The 13638-nt window shown below is 47.8% G+C and overlaps 1 protein-coding gene across 3 annotated transcripts in view; it reads left to right on the top strand.

Annotated features, from left to right (window-relative positions):
- LOC139276506 (glutamate receptor ionotropic, kainate 4-like) overlaps positions 1-13638 on the top strand; it is a 229933-nt gene that overhangs the window by 54080 nt on the left and 162215 nt on the right. For all 3 annotated transcript variants that reach the window (XM_070894626.1, XM_070894625.1, XM_070894627.1), the window contains exon 4: positions 5415-5512. In XM_070894626.1, coding sequence (XP_070750727.1) covers positions 5415-5512 — 98 coding nt within the window. The remainder of the gene's footprint in view (positions 1-5414; positions 5513-13638) is intronic.

Genomic DNA, 13638 nt, shown 5'->3' with positions numbered 1-13638 from the left:
GAAAAATTCAAACTTTGCCTCTGTAGGTGACAAGAGCATCACTTCATCTCACTAGTCAGTGCACAAGTTGCTGATCCCTACTTACCTAACTCCTGATAAGGTGCAGATTGGCGAGAGGCTAGGCATGGTGTGCCCAGGGTTATTGATAGAGCTTAGCCAGCTAAAACTGTGCAGCCTATCAACACAGAGCTCTGGTAAGCTTCCTGCTGCTGTCCAGCCAGAAGCACTCTACCTATTATCTGGATACAAATAAGAATAATGACAACCCTTAATGACAAACCTATTCTTCTTGGTTCCATCAGTGATCTGGGTACGAGCAACTCTATTTGTTTTTACAGTGCCCATGATGCCGTATGCCTTCCTCGTAATTATATAGTATGCTCTCAAACATCACTTTTTATCTTCTGAGTTGTATCTCCATCGTCTCTGAAATGTTCTTTTCCCCCTGCAAGGGCTTCATTATAAATAGTACTAAGTAGAGTTTAATTTCATGTAAGTTGTAAATTATTATATGACTTGATTGCATTAAACCTAAAAAGGTTTTCATTTATGTATTCATTGACAACCCTTTTAGCATATATTTTATAAATGTGTGACTGTTACATGTGAATAGTTACACCACAGTACTTTGAACAGTCCTTGGAATGATGTATGAAGTGATAAGGCACTGCCACATAAGACAATGTAAAGACTCCATGCTGTGCAGGTAACGCAGAAGATGTTAGTGAGGAAAATTCATTACCTTCAACCAGTTAAATGATGCCACCGATGAGGAAAGCTAAGAGTAAACACAGCTCCAATGTCACTGTTTCTGGTCACAGCTCTGAATTATTAACTCAGTCCAATAACTGGAAAATCACTGTTATCTTCATTCCTGTGCAGAATTTGCAGTGCAAATATTTTGCAGTATTAATCTTTTGAAATAACCTAGAATTAGTACCAGATAACCACTGCAAAAAGTGATAAGGTTCAAAAAGAAAGCTTGGATTTTTTTTATTCATTCCTGGGATGTGGGCATCGCGGACAAGGCCGGCATTTATTGCCCGTCCCTAATTGCCCCTCGAGATGGTGGTGGGGAGCCACCTTCTTGAACCGCTGCAGTCCGTGTGGTGAAGGAACTCCCATAGTGCTGTTAAGTCAAAGTTCTAGGATTTTGATCCAGCAACTATGAAGGAACGGTGATATATTTCCAAGTCAGGATGGTGTGTAATTTGGAGGGGAACGTGGAGGTGGTGGTGTTCCCATGCGCCTGCTGCCCTTGTCCTTCTAGGTGGTAGAGGTTGCGGGTTTGGGAGGTGCTGACGAAGAAGCCTTGGCGAGTTGCTGCAGTGCATCTTGTAGATGGTACACACTGCCCATGGGGTGCCCATCAAGCGCTTTGTCCTGGATGGTGTCGAGCTTCTTGTATTGTTGGAGCTGCACTCATCCAGGCAAGTGGAGAGTATTCCATCACACTGCCCAATACTAGACTCCCGAAACAAGCACTCTACTCTGAGTTCCATCACGGCAGGCAAGCCCCAGGAGGGCAGAGAAAATGCTTCAAGGACACCATCAAAACCTCCTTGGAAAAAATGTAACATCCCCACTGACTCTTGGGAATCCCCGGCCAAAGACCGTTCACAGTGGAGGAGAAGCGTCCGGGAAGGCATCGAACACCTCGACTCTCTTCGCCTGGAGCATGTGGAAAGCAAGTTCAAACAGCGGAAGACAACCCAAGCACCCCACCCACCCGTCCCTCCAACCACCGTCTGTAACAGAGACTGTAGGTACCGCATTGGTCTGAGAACTCATGTTAGTGTGGAACAAGTCATCCTCGACTCTGGGGGACTGTCTGAGAAGAAGAGAGTTTTCATGTGTAAGTATCATAAAAATGTCCAGCTTTGTATGCTGGTGTGTTACAGAACTGTAAAAGGGACCAGAATAATGGGTTAGGGTGCAGTGATAAAAGGGACCAGAATAATGAGCTACTTTAAACAATTCACCAGCTGATGCTTTGCTCCCAGACCCTAAAATGCAGATCAGAAACATAATTGAAAGCATTAATGCTGTTACTTATGGTCTTGGTGTCGGACCTTCAGCCTTGAATACAACAGGTATAGGATGGCGATAGTAATAAAAACCTCCATCTTTATTTAGCTGCTACCTGACTCCGAACATAAATGGATCTGACCATCTGATTCTTTAAATAAAAACAGAACGTGCTAAAACAGCACCGCAGTCTAGTCAGCATCTGTAAAGGGAAAAGACCGATTATGATATTTCAGATCTGTAATTCATCACAATTGTTAATGGAGGGTACAGCCCCCACTCCAAACATATAACGTGTCTCTCCCCATCACAAATGCTGACCAATCTGTGAAATTCCAACATTTTCTGTTCCTATTTCAGATTTACCGGATTTGCTCTGTCTCCAGCTGACTATTGTCTCAATATAACATTTAGGCAAGGTTCATTTTGATTAATCACTGTCCTGTCCTGGTGCCAGCTGTGGCAGATATGATGCTGATATTGGGTGCAACAAAGTGGCAAAATGTTTTATTCCTGAAGATTGACACCTCTCACTTCAGTGAACACAAAACTCCCGAATAAATCGCTTCCTGATCTTATCAACTGCCTGGTATATAAGGCTCCTGAGACCATCCGTGAACACGAATTTGGATCTATCCTGTCCTCCCCTGCCATATAGATGGAGAAATAGATTCACTGACCAGCCTAATAACAGCAGCTGCAAAAAACACCAGGGGAAATTTTAACTGCGCCGGCACTTATGTGTCGCCCCGGGTTATCGGCCACGGGTCGCCCCGCGTTATCTGCCATGCATCGCCCCATGTCTGGTTGTTACCCAGGTTCTGCTTCATTGTTGGAAGGGTTGTGAATGGAGCTGAAAACTGTAGAACCATCAGTAAAACAGCCCCACCCCTGACCTCCTGATGGAAGAGAGATTATTAATGAAGCTATAGAAGGTGGCAGAGTCTAGGATATTTCCCTGAGGAACTCCTGCAGCGATGTCCTGGGGTTGCGATCATTTGTTCATCCACTAAGCTCACAACCGCATATCTCATTGTGGATGACCAAGACACAACTGGCTGGTGTTTTATTGAGTCTTGTGAACATCACGTGACTGGCTAAGCCACTCACAATGCAACAGCTCTACAACTATTTTGGTACACAAAAAAAACGATTAACTAACAAACATTAAAGGGAACCGTGACAAATCAAATTAAATTAAGATTTTGCTCCCTGTAGAAATTATGCACTCCAGTCCCTCCAGTGCTCACCTCTCGCGGAAGGCCGCGAGCGTACAGGTGGACACCGCGTGCTCCATCTCCAGGGACACGCTGGCTCGGATGTAACCGCGGAAGAGAGGCAGGCAGTCGGGCTGAACGACCCCCTCGACCGCCCGCTGCCTGGACTGGATGATGTCCCCCTTGGCCAGGCCCAGGAGAAGTCCTACGAGGAGGCCCTTGGAACTACCCGCTCCCCTCCACACAGGGTGCCCAAAGATCAGGAGTGTGGGACTGAAGTGCAACCAAAATTTGAGGAACATCCCCTTCAAATAATGGAAATGGGGCTGCAACCTCACACACTGTACATACATGTGGAACATGGACTCCTCTAGACCACAGAAATTGCAGGCAGCCTGGGAGTCCGTGAACCAACTTAAAAACTTATTGCACAGGACGGCCCCTTGCAACACCCTCTGGGCCAAGTGCCCGATAAATAAAAGGAGGACTCCCACGTAGAGAGCTCTCCATTGAGGACCCCCGCCTCCTCCGGACGGCAAGATGGTGTGCCATGGCGTGTCCGGATGGCAGATGAGGATGGCAAAGTGGAGAGTGTGCAAGAGCAGCCTGTCCAGGAATCCCCTCCACGCAGAACTGAAAGGCAGGAGAGGATTTCCCCGAGGAGGCTGAAGTTGTGAGGCGCCGGCTCCCGAGGAAGGTTTCGGGGCTTGGTGCCGCTGGGGAATTCCATCCAGACGGGCAACAGCTCGACAACTATTTTTGTAGACACATTAATCAAGTGCCCCCTGATTAAAGGGGGGGTACTATACCCGACACAATAAACAAATTAACTTTTGGCAGTAAACTTAATTCAAGTCAAAATTTGGTTGCCGGGGTGATGATGCACTCCAGTCCCTCTGGGGCCCACCTCTCGTGGAAAGCCACGAGCGTACCGGTGTACACCGCGTGCTCCATCTCCAGGGACACCCTGGCTCGGATGTAACCGTGGAAGAGAGGCAGGCAGTCGGGCTGAACGACCCCCTCGACCGCCCGCTGCCTGGACCGGCTGATGGCCCCCTTGGCCGTGCCCAGGAGCAGTCCTACGAGGAGGCTCTCAGACCTTCCCACTCCCCTCCGCACAGGATGCCCAAAGATCAGGAGTGTGGGACTGAAGTGCAACCAGAATTTGAGGAGCTGCCCCTTTAAATAATGGAACCTCACACACTCCATATAAACATGGAACACGGACTCTTCCAGACCGCAGAAATTGCAGGCAGCCTGGGAGCCAGTGAACCAACTTAAAAACTTGAGGATGGTGCACGGGACTGCCAAGTGCCCAATAAATAGAGGGAGGACTCCCGCGTAGAGTGCACTCCATCGGGGACACCCACCTCCTCCGGACGGCAAGATGGGTGCCATGGTGTGTCCGGATGGCAGATGAGAATGTGCCAGAGCAGCCCGTACAGGAATCCCCTCCGCGCAGAACTGAAAGGCACGGAGGGGCTTTCCCGGAGGAGGCTCAAGTTGTGAGGCGCCGGTTCCCGAGGGAGGTTTCAGGGCTTGGTGCCGAAGAGGAATTCCGTCCGGACGGGGGTCAGTTCGGACGGGATCTGCAGCAGCTCTACAACTCTTTTGGGGGGGGGGGGAACAAATAAACATTAGATTGAGTGCCCCCCGATCTGGGGGACACTCCAAACACTAGTAACTGCCCTCTCAACAGCTCTACAAACCCGTGAGCATACTCACAGGTGCTTACATCACAGCCCCCAATAACCACAGCCATCTTCCTTTCTAGTCCCAGCCACTGCAAGTTTTCCCATTTAGCCCTCGGTTTAACCTCGCTTTACTCAGGGTACTTAGTGCTGTGATGCACTCGTTCTTGTGAATTGACTCTGCCTTCATTCTGCTCCCAGCCCTCCCTGATGGACCAAGTCTTGTGGTCCTGAACAGGAAGTGCAAGGCGAGAGAAGACTAAAACTAAGTTTATAAAAAATTAAGAAATTATTTCTTTAATCAATTTAAAACATGAAACAAAAATGTTCATATATTTGACTGTGATTATATCTTGAGTTTAGAGTGTTGCAATATATTGTTCCTTTTGGGATGGGAGTGCAGAATTCTGTGTTTCGCTGATGACAGTCCTGGAAATGTGAGCAGTTCACTTTTAATTGAAATCTTTCTTTTCTGCAGCTTGTCAGATTCTCCCAAAGGGGGTTGTGGCAATCCTGGGCCCTTCTTCAAGTCCAGCATCAGCCTCTATTATCAGCCACATCTGCGGCGAGAAAGAGGTAACATTGATATTTATCATAAACAGGTGATTTCCAATACAACTGCTCATTGGAACCGAGCAATAGGAGGAGGCCATTCAGCCAGCTCGTCCATTCAATCCAATCACGGATGATCTGCTCAACTCCATTAACTCGCTTTTGCTCCATGTCCCTTGATACCCTTACCCAACAAAAATCTATCTATCTCAACAACACCAACTTGCATTTATATAGCACCTTTAATGCAGTAAAAACATCGCAAGGCGCTGCACAAGAGCACTGTTGGACTACATTTGTCAGAAGCAACACAAGGAGATTTAGGATCGGTGACAAAAAGCTTGGACAAAAATTTTAAGGCATGACTTAAAAGAGGAGAAAGAAGTAGCAGGACAGGGAGGTTTAGGAGGGAATTCCAGAACTTAGGGCCCATGCTGAAGGCACAGCCACCAATAGTGGAGCCATTAAAATCGAGGATGTGCAAGAGGCCAGGATTGGAGGCACCTAGATATCTCAGAGGGTTGTAGGACTGGAGGACATTACCGAGATAGGGAGGGATGAGAATTTTTAAATCGAGGCATTGCTCGACCGGGAGCCAATGTAGGTCAGCGAGTACAGGGGTGATGGGTGAACGAGACTTGGTGCAGAGTTTGGATAAGCATTAGTTTAAGGAAGATGGGAGGGCGAACAGGAGAGAATTGGAATAGTTGAGTCTGGAGGTAACAAAGGCATGGATGATGGTTTCAGCAGCTGATAAGCTGAGGCAGGGGGTGGATATGGGTGATATTACACAGGGGGAAATAGGCAATCTTGGTGATGGAGAGGATATGGGGTCAGAAGCCCAGCTCAGGGCCAAATAGGATGCCAACAGTCTGCTTCAGCCTCCAACAGTAGCCACGGAAAGGGATGAAGTCGGTGACGAACGGAGTTTATGGTGGGTACCAAAGACAATTTTCCTTACCTTGGTGGGTCCGGTGCGCCGTAACTGACTATATCCCGCTATATAACGTACAAGGCAGGCCCCACATGCCTACAGCTGCACGTCCGCAAATGTCTCAGAGTCCACCATCAAGGGTGGTGAATGCAAGGCCATTAACACCTTGTTGGCGTTGCGGAGGTGATCATCATTTCCATTCATGCCGCTTCAAAGGATACGTTTGCAAGAGCTGTGGAACAATGGGATACCTCCAACGTATGTGCAGGCGAGCTGCAAACCACCATGTTGCAGAGGAGGAAAGATCCACGGTGGATCACAACGAACCAGAGCCTCAGACTGAGGAGGCAGAGGTATATGGAGTGCACACATTTACCACAAAGTGTCCCCCGATAATGCTGAAGGTTGAAGTAAATGGACTCCCGGTGTCAATGGAGCTGGACACGGATGCGAGCCAGTCCATAATGAGCAAAAAGACTTTCGATAAATTGTGGTGCAGCAAGGCCTCAAGGCCAGTCCTGACTCCCAGTTCGTTATAAACTGAGAACGTGCACAAAGGAACTGATTCCTGTAATCGGCAGTGCTATCGTAAAGGTCTCCTACGACGGAGCAATGCACGATTTACCACTCTGGGTGGTACCGGGCAATGGCCCCACGCTGTTCGGCAGGAGCTGGCTGGGAAAGATACTCTGGAACTGGGATGATGTCCGAGCGCTCTTGTCTGTCGACGACACTTCATGTGCCTAGGCCCTAAACAATATCCCCTCGCTGTTCGAACCGGGCATTGGGAAGTTCCAAGGAGCAAACGTGCAGATCCACTTGATTCTGGGGGCGCGAACCATCCACCACAAGGTGAGAGCAGTACCTTACACGATGAGAGAGAGGGTGGAGATCGAGCTGGACAGGCTGCAACGAGAGGGCATCATTTCGCCGATCGAATTCAACGAGTGGGCCAGTCTGATTGTTCCACTCCTCAAGGAAGACGGCACTGTCAGAATCTGTGGTGATTACACAGTAACTAGCAATCATTTCTCCCTGCAGGATCATAGAAACATAGAAACATTGAAAATAGGTGCAGGAGTAGGCCATTCGGCCCTTCGGCCCTTCGAGCCTGCACCACCATTCAGTAAGATCATGGCTGATCATTCCCTCAGTACCCCTTTCCTGCTTTCTCTCCATACCCTTTGATCCCCTTAACCGTAAGGGCCATATCTAACTCTCTCTTGAATATATCCAATGAACTGGCATCAACAACTCTCTGCGGCAGGGAATTCCACAGGTTAACAACTCTCTGCTTGAAGGTTTCTCCTCATCTCAGTCCTAAATGGCCTACCCCTTATCCTACAACTAGGTCCCCTGGTTCTGGACTTCCCCAATATCGGGAACATTCTTCCCACATCGAACCTGTCCCGTCCCGTCAGAATCTTATACGTTTCTATGAGATCCCCTCTCATCCTTCTAAACTCCAGTTAATAAAGGCCCAGTTGATCCAGTCTCTCCTCATATGACAGTCCAGCCATCCCTGGAATTAGTCTGGTGAACCTTTGCTGCACTCCCTCAATAGCAAGAATGTCCTTCCTCAGATTAGGAGACCAAAACTGAACACAATATTCCAGGTGAGGCCTCACCAAGACCCTGTACAACTGCAGTAAGACCTCCCTGCTCCTATACTCAAATCCCCTAGCTATGAAAGCCAACATACCATTTGCCTTCTTCACCGCCTGCTGTACCTGTATGCCCACTTTCAGTGACTGATGAACCATGACACCCAGGTTTCGTTGCACCTCCCCTTTTCCTAATCTGTTGCCATCCAGATAATATTCTGCCGTCATATTTCTGCCCCCAAAATGGGATAACCTCACATTTATCCACATTATACTGCATCTGCCATGCATTTGCCCACTCACCTAACCTGTCCAAGTCACCCTGCAACCTCTTAGCGTTTTCCTCACAGCTCACACTGCCACCTAGTTTAGTGTCATCCGCAAACTTGGAGATATTACACTCAATTCCTTCATCTAAATCATTAATGTACATTGTAAAGAGCTGAGGTCCCAGCACTGAGCCCTGCGGCACTCCACTAGTCACTGCCTGCCATTCTGAAAAGGACCCGTTTATCCCGACTCTCTGCTTCCTGTCTGCCAACCAGTTCTCTATCCACGTCAGTACATTACCCCCAATACCATGCACTTTGATTTTACACACCAATCTCTTGTGCGGGACCTTGTTAAAAGCCTTTTGAAAGTCCAAGTACACCACATCCACTGGTTCTCCCTTGTCCACTCTGCTTGTTACATCCTCAAAAAATTCCAGAAGGTTCGTCAAGCATGATTTCCCTTTCATAAATCCATGCTGACTTGAACCGATCATGTCACTGCTTTCTAAATTCACTGCTATTTCATCCTTAATGATTGATTCCAACATTTTCCCCACTACTGATGTCAGGCTAACCGGTCTATAATTACCCGTTTTCTCTCTCCCTCCCTTTTTAAAAAGTGGTGTTACATTAGCTACCCTCCAGTCCTTAGGAACTGATCCAGAGTCAATAGACTGTTGGAAAATGATCACCAATGCATCCACTATTTCTAGGGCCACTTCCTTAAGTACTCTGGGATGTAGACTATCAGGCCCCTGGGATTTATCGGTCTTCAACCCATCAATTTCCCTAACACAATTTCCCGCCTGATAAGGATATCCTTCAGTTCCTCCTTCTCACTAGACCTACTGTCCCCTTGTACATTCGGTAGGTTATTCGTGTCTTCCTTCGTGAAGACAGAACCAAAGTATTTGTTCAATTGGTCTGCCATTTCTTTGTTCCCCATTATAAATTCACCTGAATCCGACAACAAGGGACCTACGTTTGCCTTCAATACCCGCTACCAAAGGCAGACGACCTATTTGCGACGCTGGCAGAAGGAAAAATGTTCACGAAGCTGGACTTGACCTCGGCATACATGACGCAGGAGCTGGAGGAATCATCGAAGGGCCTCACCTGCATCAACATGCACAAAGGTCTTTCATTTACAACAGATGCCCATTTGGGATTTGATTGGCCGCGGCGATATTCCAGAGGAACATGGAAAGCTTGCTGAAGTCGATTCCGCACACCATGGTCTTCCAGGATGACATCTTGGTTACAGGTCGGGACACCGTCGAGCATCTGCAGAACCTGGAGGAGGTTCTTAGTCGGCTTAATTGTGTGGGGCTCAGGCTAAAATGCTTAAAGTGCATTTTCCTGGCGCCTGAAGTGGAGTTCCTGGGGAGAAGAATTGCGGCGGACGACATCAGGCCGACCGATTCGAAGACGGAGGCAATCAAGAATGCACCGAGACCACATAACGTGACGGAGCTGCGGTCGTTTCTAGGACTCCTGAACTACTTTGGTAACTTCTTACCGGGTCTCAGCACACTGTTAGAACCCCTGCACTCTTTACTGTGTAAAGGAGATGAATGGGTATGGGGTAAAAGCCAAGAAAATGCCTTTGAGAAAGCTAGGAAACTGTTATGTTCAAACAAATTGCGTGTGTTGCATGATCGATGTAAGCGTTTGGTACTAGCATGTGGTGCATCGTCATACGGTGTCGGGTGTGTATTGTAACAAGCTAATGAATTTGGGAAATTGCAACCGGTTGCTTATGCATCCAGAAGTCTGTCTAAGGCTGAGAGGACCTATAGCATGATCGAAAAAGAAGTGTTAGCGTGTGTTTATGGGGTAAAGAAAATGCATCAATATCTGTTTGGGCTTAAATTTGAATTGGAAACCGACCATAAGCTACTTATATCCCTCTTTTCTGAAAGTAAGGGGATAAATACGAATGCATCGGCCCGCATCCAGAGATGGGCGCTCACGTTGTCCGCATACAACTATGCCATCCGCCACAGGCCAGGCACAGAAAACTGTGCCGATGCTCTCAGTAGGCTGCCATTAACCACCACAGGGGTGGAGATGGCACAGCCCGCAGATTTAGTTATGGTAATGGAAGCATTCAAGAGTGAGCAATCACCCGTTACCGCCCGACAGATTAGAACCTGGACGAGCCAGGACCCCTTATTGTCCTTAGTTAAAAAAAAAACTGTATGCTCCACGGGAGTTGGTCTAGTGTCCCGTTAGAGATGCAGGAAGAAATAAAGCCGTACCAGCGGCACAGAATTAAATGTTTATACAGGCAAACTGCCTTCTGTGGGGCAATCGATTAGTGGTGCCAAAAAAGGCAGGAACACCTTCATTAGTGACCTCCACAGCTCCCACCCAGGCATCGTAATGATGAAAGCGATAGCCAGCTCCCATGTGCGGTGGCCCGGTATCGATGCAGACTTAGAGTCCTGCGTACACAAATGTAATACATGCTCACAGTTAGACAATGCACCCAGGGAGGCGCCACTAAGTTTATGATCCTGGCCCTCCAAACCATGGTCCAGGGTCCATGTCGACTGTGCAGGCCCATTCTTGGGAAAAATGTTCCTCGTGGTTGTAGATGCATACTCCAAATGGATTGAATGTGAGATAATGTCGGCAAGCACGTCCGCTGCCACCATTGAAAGCCTGCGGGCCATGTTTGCCCAATATGGCCTGCCTGACGTCCTTGTGAGTGACAATGGGCCGTGCTTCACCAGTGCCGAGTTCAAAGAGTTCATGACCCGCAATGGGATCAAACATGTCACATCTGCCCCGTTTAAACCAGCGTCCAACGGTCAGGCAGAGAGAGCAGTGCAAACCATCAAGCGGAGCTTGAAGAGGGTAACTGAAGGCTCGCCAATCCCGAGTCCTACTTAGCTACCGCACAAGACCCCAATCGCTCACTGGGGTCCCTCCTGCTGAACTGCTCATGAAAAGGGCACTTAAGACAAGCTCTCATTAGTCCAACATGATCTACACGAACAGGTAGAGAGCAGGCGGCTTCAACAGAATACATATCATGATCGCGCAAATATGTCACACAAAATCAAGATTAATGATCCTGTATTTGTGTTGAATTATGGACAAGGTCCCAAGTGGTTTCCCGGCACTGTCATGGCCAAAGAGGGGAGTCGGGTGTTTGTGGTCAAACTTTCAAATGGGCTCACCTACAGGAAACACTTGGACCAAACCAAACTCAGATTCACGGACTACCCAGAACTACCCACAATAGACTCTACCTTTTTCGACCTCCCAACACACACGTAAGTGGCAACCGAGCCAGTGGGTGACCATGAAGCAGAACCCATCACCCGCAGCAGCCCAACAGGACTCACCGCACCAGGCAGCCCAGCAAGGCCAGCTGCGCAATAGCCTAGCGAGGGTCCAACAAACGACTCACCAAAACCAGCATTTGCATCGAGACGATCAACCAGGGAAAGGAAGGCCCCAGATCGACTCACATTGTCAATAGTTACACTATTGACTTTGGCGGGAGGTTTGGGGGGTGGGGGGAGTGTTGTTAAATATATAAACCTGTAAATACCTTGTTTAACCACCAGAGGCCTCATCCCCTGGAGTCCCAAGTGATCCCACAATCCCTTGGAAGCACCTGTACATAAGGAGGCCTCACAGGTTGGAGAGGCACTCTGGAGACCTGCAATAAAGGACTACGGTCACACCTTACTTTGAGCTTGCAGTATCTGGTCTGACTCTTTATTCAAGACATAACAGTTAGTATGCAGGTTCAGCAAGTAATCAGGAAGGCAAATGAAATGTTGGCCTTTATTGCAAGGGGGATAGAGTAGAAAAGCAGAGAAGTCCTGCTACAACTGTACAGGGTATTGGTGAGGCCACACCTAGAGCACTGCGTACAGTTTTAGTCTCCATATTTAAGGAAGGATATACTCGGGGGTGGGGGGAGGATAAACAACTAGAGATTGTGGTCCATGTCTGGACCAATGGACATCGGTAAAATGAGGGATGAGATCCTACAGGAAGAATTCAGGGAGCTAGGAAAAAAATTAAAGGGTAGGATCTCAAAGGTAGTAATCTCCGGGTTACTACCGGTGCCGCGTGCTAATGAGTACAAGAATAGAAGGGTAGAGAGGATGAACACGTGGCTGGAAAGTTGGTGTAGGAGAAAGGGCTTTAAATTCTTGAGGCATTGGGACCGCTTCTGGGGGAGATGGGACCTGTACAAACCGGACAGGTTGCAACTCAACAGCGCCGGGACCAATATCCCCGTGGGGAGTTTTGCTAGTGCTGTTGGGGAGAGTTTAAACTAGCTTGGCAGGGGGATGGGAACCTGAGAACTAATTCAAAAGAGAAGGAAGTAAAGCAGAAATTGGATAGCAAGAATCTAGAAAGTGAATCTGTAAGATAGAGGAAACAGGGCTTAGTATGTAGTAAGCAAGGAGGTCTTCCTGTGCTGAATGGGAAATACTTTAATGCAAGGAGTATAGCGAATAAAGCAAATGAGCTAAGAGCACAGGTAGACATTTGGGAGTATGACATTATAGCCATTACAGAAACATGGCTGAAAGAGGGGTGGGTTTGGCAGATCAATATTCCTGGCTACAGGATGTTTAGACAAGATAGAGAGGGGGATAAAAAGGTGGGGAGTCGCGGTACTGATTAAAGAAACTATTACAGCAGTGAGGAGGGATGATATGTTAGAGGGATCAGCAAATGAGGCCATATGGGTCGAATTGAAAAATAAAAAAAGGGCGATGACACTGCTGGGCGTGTATTATAGACCCCCAGTGGGAGGGAGATAGAGGAGCAAATATGTCGGCAAATTGCTGTGATGTCCAAAAACCATAGGGTAGTAATAGTAGGGGATTTTAACTATCCAAATATCGATTGGGACAAATTTAGTGTGAAGGGTATAGAGAGTGCGGAATTCTTGAAATTCATTCAAGAGAACTTTTTTAGTCAGTATGTAGCAAGCCCAACACGAGAGGGGGCTTAGTTTTGGGGAATGAAGCTGGGCAGGTTGAAGGGGTATCAGTGGGGGAGCACTTGGGTGCCAGTGACCATAATTCAGTCAGATTCAAGTTATTTATAGATAAGGACAAGAATAGGTCTGGAATAAAAGTTCCGAATTGGGGAAAAGCTAATTTTGCTAACTTAAGGAGTGATTTGGCCATAGTGGACTGGAAACAGCTACTTGTGGGTAAATTGGTGTCGGAACAGTGGGAGGCATTCAAGGAGAAGATCCGGAAGGCTCAGACCAAACATGTGCCCTTAAAGATAACGGCTGGGAAAAATAATTCTAGAGCCCCCTGAATGTCTAGGGACTTACAAGGGAGGATTAAG

The sequence above is a fragment of the Pristiophorus japonicus genome, chromosome 11 (genome assembly GCF_044704955.1).
Source record: "Pristiophorus japonicus isolate sPriJap1 chromosome 11, sPriJap1.hap1, whole genome shotgun sequence".
Lineage (NCBI taxonomy): Eukaryota > Metazoa > Chordata > Chondrichthyes > Pristiophoridae > Pristiophorus > Pristiophorus japonicus.
The sequence above is the reverse complement of the archived record's forward strand: the minus strand, read 5'-3'. Positions and strand labels throughout refer to the sequence as shown.